The sequence below is a fragment of the Micromesistius poutassou genome, assembly GCF_964030765.1.
Source record: "Micromesistius poutassou genome assembly, chromosome: 12".
Taxonomy (NCBI): domain Eukaryota; kingdom Metazoa; phylum Chordata; class Actinopteri; order Gadiformes; family Gadidae; genus Micromesistius; species Micromesistius poutassou.
In genome coordinates, this window is record NC_140282.1 from 2,134,987 (window position 1) to 2,142,308 (window position 7,322).

The 7,322-nt window shown below is 49.5% G+C and overlaps 1 protein-coding gene across 1 annotated transcript in view; it reads left to right on the forward strand.

Annotated features, from left to right (window-relative positions):
- The window catches only part of adcy7 (adenylate cyclase 7), a 49,894-nt gene that overhangs the window by 39,790 nt on the left and 2,782 nt on the right, over nucleotides 1–7,322 (forward strand). The window contains exons 16-20 of the mRNA XM_084475871.1: nucleotides 1,286–1,383; nucleotides 2,006–2,090; nucleotides 3,921–4,058; nucleotides 4,162–4,260; nucleotides 5,173–5,362. Of these exons, the coding sequence (XP_084331997.1) occupies nucleotides 1,286–1,383; nucleotides 2,006–2,090; nucleotides 3,921–4,058; nucleotides 4,162–4,260; nucleotides 5,173–5,362 (610 nt within the window). The remainder of the gene's footprint in view (nucleotides 1–1,285; nucleotides 1,384–2,005; nucleotides 2,091–3,920; nucleotides 4,059–4,161; nucleotides 4,261–5,172; nucleotides 5,363–7,322) is intronic.

Consider the following 7,322-nt stretch of genomic DNA (forward strand, 5'->3'; position numbering starts at 1 on the left):
GTGGTAACATGGGTGTGTGTGTGTGTGTGTTGCGGAGGGCGAGTAGAACGTCCAGCGGTTTTCCCCTCCTCGACCTTCCATTGCCCTTTGACTTTGTCTCCGTTCCTTTTGTACTCTCTGAATATTTGACCAGACATGCATGAATGTGTTGGTCTTTGCTCTTGGATCGAGTGGTAAATACTTTGTGCTCAGTGGTATATACAGTACAATCCAAACCCCGCCTTTTCCCAGAGGCAGCGTCGTAGGACCAACACAGGTGTCGCTCATTACACTAATTACCGCCCTGCTGCTTTTATCCTCAAGCTAAACCAGTACAGATAAGTAAGCAGACCCACTAGTTATGAAGGTCACACTCGTGGACCATGTGCACTGGTGCATACAAGTAGCAGACCCACTAGTTATGAAGGTCACACTCGTGGACCATGGACACTGGTGCATACAAGTAGCAGACCCACTAGTTATGAAGGTAACTCTCATGGACCATGGACCATCTGCACTGGTACAAGTAGCAGACCCACTAATTATGAAGGTAACTCACCTGGACCATGGACCATGTGCACTGGTACATACAAGTAGCAGACCCACTCATTATGAAGGTAACTCACCTGGACCATGGACCATGTGCACTGGTACATACAAGTAGCAGACCTACTAGTTATGAAGGTAACTCACCTGGACCATGGACCATCTGCACTGGTACATACAAGTAGCAGACCTACTAGTTATGAAGGTAACTCACCTGGACCATGGACCATGTGCACTGGTACATACAAGTAGCAGACCCACTCATTATGAAGGTAACTCACCTGGACCATGTGCACTGGTACATACAAGTAGCAGACCCACTCATTATGAAGGTAACTCACCTGGACCATGGACCATCTGCACTGGTACATACAAGTAGCAGACCTACTAGTTATGAAGGTAACTCACCTGGACCATGGACCATCTGCACTGGTATATACAAGTAGCAGACCTACTAGTTATGAAGGTAACTCACCTGGACCATGGACCATGTGCACTGGTACATACAAGTAGCAGACCTACTAGTTATGTAGGTAACTCTCATGGATCATGGACCATGTGCACTGGTACAAGTAGCAGACCCACTAATTATGAAGGGAACTCACCTGGACCATGGACCATGTTCCCTGGTACATAAAAGTAGCAGACCCATCTGAAGTGTTCTTGGCACCTTCTGGTCCCCATGACGCCGGCTCTCTGAACCGGGGGTCTATCGGCACTGACCCGGCCCCCCCCTCCTCTCCCTCTCCCCCCTCTGCAGTACCGCGCCCTGGACCTGCCCATGTTCAAGCACTACATCGGCTGTGCCGCCTTCATCTTCTTCTGCATCTTCGTCGTTCAGATGTTCGTCACAAGCGAGTGAGTATCGCAAGGGGTTAGATTTCGTTAGCCCCAGCCAGCCGTCTATTTCAGTCTACAAGTTCAAAGTAAGAAGCAATTTCCCCACACCCCCCCGACCCCCCCGACCCCTTTGTCAAATCATTACCCGGCTTGCCAGGCAGCGCAAATGTGCTCAGAGTGCCTCTGATGGCCTCCGTCTCTGTGCTGAAGCCTTGTAGTTACATCACCATTTGCGAGCATTCATAAAGTCATTTGAAAATCCATCCTGATGATGTCACCGCCCCCATTTTCTGTGTATTCTGCGGGCGCATGTTTCCTGGAAAAAGGATGCGCGCTAATAAAGATTGCCTCCTCCTCCTCTTGTAATGCTTTTATTGTATTTTTGTTATCCCCGAAAAGTTATTTATGCATTTAAAATCCATCATAAAGACATCATTAGCGGTGATCACTGTTCTGTAATGGATCAATTATTGGAAAGGGCAGGATGATTACCTTTTCCCCCCCCCCGGGGATCAGTAAAGTATTTTACATTGTGATTCTCATCACCAGGGGATTATTACCACGGCCGTTAAGAAGGTTTGTTCCTCTTTAGTCAGGAGGCTGTGCTTCTTCTCTGTTTTTATGGCGTTCTCTGTCTCAGGTCCGAGTGGCTGGGGATGTCTTTTGGATTCCTGGCCTGTTTCTTACTGTTGATTCTAGCCATCTGCTTCGCAAGTCATCTACAGGTCAGTTCTCTGTTAAATTACACTTTATTCTTTATTGAATAATGTCCAGATAATGTGTCTTCATTACAGGAGTCAAGCCACACCCTGTGTGTGTGTGTGTGTGTGTGTGTGTCTGTGTGTTTGTGTGTGTGGGCGGTGCATTGTTTCCATGTGTTCTACAGTTGAACATTGCGTCTTCCCTCGTAACTCGTACTTTTTAGTTTAGAAGCAGGCACTCACCGCAGGGTCACAGAGGCGAGCAGCGAGACCCAGTCTGCACACGGTTTCTCCCTGACGCTGGTGCGTTTTTCCGGTATATTCCTGTACGCTCCCATGTGCCAGCGACCGGGCAGAGCGCCAGCCTTAGTACGGTCGGCCTGTAAGTGGAAACATGGCCGCCGCCAAGTCACGGCATCGGCTTTCATTGCGGCCGAGTTCCACTCACTCAGCCTAATCCTCTCCCCTATTGGACCACAGGGTCTGTCATCGTTTACCCCCCCCCCCCCCCCCCCCCCCCCCACTCTAAATAGTAAACGGCGGTATGGATGTAGTTCCTTCACTCGGCGGGGGGAAAAAAGCCTGTGCTGACTCACCCACCCACCAGGGTAGTTCATCTAGAGTTCTCTTCCTCGCCCTTCGCCCTTCACGTTTGTTTAATTTAACCAGAGCTCGGGTCTCGATACGATCAGCCAATCGGATCATCAGGATCCTTTCCGTTAAGCAGTGGGTCTAAAGGAAGAAGAGAATGTTTTGAGTCGTATCCCGGGACATGTGTCAAGGCTAGAGGCTTGTTCCGATACCATTTCTTTTTTTCCTGAACTTCCTGAACTTGAGTATCTGCCGATACCGAATTTATACCGATCATCATCACCGAGCAGCTAGCATTGTAACTACTAATAGCACTTGTTCTTATTGAAGGGTTCTCACACGATGACAGCAATGTACAGTCCACTTACTGTCGACAATTTCAGAACTACATCATTTAAATGTATAATCTATAATTATAAAAATACATTTGTATGCTTCTAGTTAAGCCTGATGTCGTGGCAATTCCCTTTAACAGAGATTGCGTCTAGGCCAGATGAGATTCCCACTGCAAAAAAGCACACAATACATTGGAAAGCAATTATCCTAGGTTTAATGCATGCATACATTAGACTCCTCTCTAGCAGAGTGAGTCCAGAATACAGGTTGACAGTTATTTATACCGTTTCAGATCCTCCCCATATTGCAGATGTCAATAATCAACTCAAGTGATGTTTACCCAAGACACAGAGGTGCCTGTGTTCTTATCAAGCAGAAGAGTGCCTAAGAGGATGTCTTCTCCTTTGTGACCGGTTTACCCAAGTACGAAGTGCTGCCCACAGCACAAGGGCATTGATTCCAATGAGGAAGGTGGGACAGCTGACCAGAGCACATGGGATAACATTTTGACGACATCGCTCACTTGTGAGGTGGCTGAATCAAACGTCAAAGGTCAATGAATAGTCGACTCCGGGGAAAGGCAGGATGGCAAGACAATACGCGAAAGGAAAGAACAAGGCCTAAGTTATAAAAACAAACAACATGTTGATTTTTCCATCACAGTGAGCATCCACGTTTTCCCGACTTGGCTCGAAACGCACGGTCAGTCTGAGAAGTTCTTTGCCTGTACAGTAGATACGCTAGTCAGGCGATGGTAACGGATCGGCGCATAGACTACTGGCCGATACCGGATACTGCATTTTAGGCAGTAGGCAATTTCCGATACTGGCATAGCTATCGGAACAACTCTAGTCGAGGCGTCGCGTGACGTGCGTTGTTGAAGCGTCTCCCCGCTCTTCATCGCCCCCTTTGGTTCCTGTGTTCCAGCGTCTTCTCCCGGAGAAGCTGTCCAGCTGCCAGTGGCTGCCGGCGCTGTCGGAGGCGGTGGTGAAACGGCCCATCGTGCGCCTGCCCCTGGCCACCCTCGCCACGGCCGTCATCGTCCTCCTGGCGGTGTTCAACCTGGTAACGCGGCGCTCAACATCCGCCGGCTGACACCTCTGCCAATCAGAGCCTGCTTACCGCCCTTCCCATCATCCCGTGTTTGTTGACGATTTTGTCCCCGCAGGGCCTCGTCCCAACGAACCCGGCGGAGTGCGAGACCGCCGGTACGAACGAGTCCAGGAAGGAGGAAGGCCTGGAGCAGAAAGACCTCTACTACCTGCCGGTGAGTGAAGGCTTCGTCGCATCACAGCGCTCCCGATTGCCGTCGGTTCCCCTCCGTTAAACAGCTTGTTGTTCCGCAGTGCACCTCTGGAGATGGAGGTCGAGGGCCAAGTGTGTTGCGTTAATGTCAAATCCTGTGGCAGCACATGACTATAACGAGGCTGATGTGAGCCTTAAACGGTAGCTAGCCAAAGTTAACGAGCCGTGACACCCTGCTTATTACGCTGCCGCACTTAGGGGCGTCAGCTCAGAGGGCAGAGCGGGTCAGCTGGAAACCAGACGGTTGAAGGTTAAATTCCTCGGCTCTTCCTGGTAAAATGTGTTGAGTTGTAAGACTGGGTTTAACTGGAGCGATTAGCCAAGGTAGAAAGACACTGTGCCTGACTAATGTGGCCTGAGGATGATTCTATGAATTGGTGTGATTGTTTGATGAACGTAGGATTAGCAGTAGCCGCTGCAGTTTGTTTAGTCATCCTTGGACCCGTAACGGTAACAAAAGCGAGGCGAATATTCACACGTTTCTTTCCACCAAATCATTCTCAGCCATGGCTGAGAAAAACAGCATTGTGAGTCTCTACTTGTTGTGGAAGTACCAGAGACGTCATTTACGGGTACATAATATCATCCGGAGGTGACACGCCAACCTGTGATGTCAGAAGAGGCAGATTTTCAAAACGGCTTGTAGCGGCTAATCACACTAATCACACGGCTTGTAGCGGCTAATCACAAGCGGCTAATCGCATGTTATGCCACTGATGGCATAACATGTCACCTTTAATTTTTTTCTGGCGGAAAATTCGCCTCTATTGGCGTCTTTGCATTGACTTTGTATGGATTGGCGCCGCCCCTTCATTTTGGATGTGAACGCATCTTAACAGCGCCGGCTGTCTGCTCCCCCCCCCCCCCCGCCCAGTACTCGGTGTTCTGCTGCATCCTGTCCCTGATCGCGTGCGGCGTCTTCCTGAGGGTGAGCTTCGAGCTCAAGGTGCTCTTCCTCACGCTGACCTCCACCGCGTACTACATCATCATCCTCAGCCTCCGGCAGAGCCTCTTCACGGCCTACGGGAACGTCCTCTACGCCAACGTCCACACGCTGAACTGCAGCAGGTGAGACCGGGGGTTCTGCTTCTGATGCATTGTGGTGCCGTCGGGGCGAATGAGAAGCCAATCACGTCGTCCGGTTGGACGTGCAGAAAGGAAGTCCAGCGGTCTACAGGAACCTAGAACAGGTTTATTTGTCCTAACTTTATGCAACAAAAAACAACGCTACAGTGTTTTAATTGCCTTCAATTCGATTTTGAATGTTATTATTTCAAATGAGGCCACCGTTTTGATTTATAGGCCCACTATCTTGATTGATGCATTCTATCAAATAGTAAGGATAAAAGGAACCATCAGTATGCATCTAAAGATCAGAAGGTAAAAAAATAATGGGTATCTTGGTAAGGTTCTCCTCAGCCAGACCTGCAGACTGATGGCTGAACTGGTAGTAGCAAGACTAGAGACAAGAACCAATTGTCTCTAGAACCAGACAGAACCAATTCAGGATTCTTTATTATTGCCATTTAATGCAGAGCATAATAGGGATTTGTCTCAGCTTTCCAGTGTGTGTGATCAACAAATATTAAGTGCAACAGGACAGTGATGACAAGACATGACATAGATAATTAAGTACAGTGCAATGGGTGATGAAATAAATAATAGATAATAAAGTGTAAGTACAGAGTTCAATGGGGCTTACTTACCATCCATCACAATCCATCCGCTGGCTCCCAAAAGAGGGTTGAACTGCTATTACCTCGGGCCCTTGCAGTCAGCGCTGTGTAGAGCTCCTGGAGTGGAAAGAGGCCTAAAGCACTTGTGGCTATTTGAGAAGATCAGAGAGAGAATGAGTCCCTACTGGTTCATCTCACGTGTCTCAGAGGAACGGGCTCTATACCGGCGTTATCCCCTGGCCTGGACCTCCGTGGCTGAGTGCAGTCACTTACACCCGAGCATCAGGGGAACTACGCAACACACAAAGACTCTTCTTCCTTTCTTTCTCACGGTCGGTCGTTCTATCTTTCTTTCTTTCCTTCTCACGTTTGATCTTACGTTCGTTGGTTCGTTCGTTCCATCTTCTTTTCTTTCTTTACTTCCTTCTCTTTCTTTCTTTCTGTACTTTTTTCTCTTTCTTTTTCTTTCTTCTTACTCTCCTCGTTCCGTCTTTCTTTCCTTCGTGACCTCCTTCTGTGTCCTCCTCCTCAATCAGAAAGCTTGCCGTATGATAACGCACACAGCGTGTGTTTAGAACAAAATGAAACAAAGTGGGCTCATCAACGACATCAAATACGGTGCAAGGCCCTACAGAGTGCAGGAGCGATAAGCTAGAGTGGGTGTTCAGCAGCTGGAGCGCTGCAGGGAAGACCCTGCAGAGGGACTGGGGGGGGGGGTGGGGGGGGGGGGGGGGGGGGGGGGGGGGGGGGGGGGGGGGGGGGTGGACGGACCTATGAGGCCTCCCGGGGGGGGCACCAGGGGTCTGACGGGTGCGGGCCCAGAGTCACATGCTGGGAGGCAGGTAGCTCGAGCTGGGTTAGCGTGTGGTGGAGCAGCGCCGGTGGTGTTGAATGCTGAGCTGAGAGCCGGTGTCGGGTGGGGGGGGGGGGGGGAACCCAGGCACTGCAGGATGTGCTGAAGGCACAAGCTAACCACATCCTCCACGAGAGGTTTGCTCTGAGCGCAAACTCCCTATCTCCCCCCCTCCCTCCCTCCCTCCTTCCCTCCCTCCCTCCCTCCGTCCCTCTGTCTCTCTCTCCTCTCGCTCTCTGTCTCTTCTCCTCTCTCTGTCCCTCTCTGTCTCTCTCTGAAAATATAATTTGGTTTAAATTAACTTCACTAAATTAACTTTCACACGGCACAGTTGATTTGTATTCATATTTTAAAAGTTGGGGGAAATTGAATTGCCTTGAAAAAATGTAAAAATTGTATCACCTGAAAAGTATTATCTTATTACCAGCTTAATTGCGGCCATCCTTCAGATCCTTGAGAGAATCCCTTGTCGTCCAACTCTCAAGTGTTCAGAGG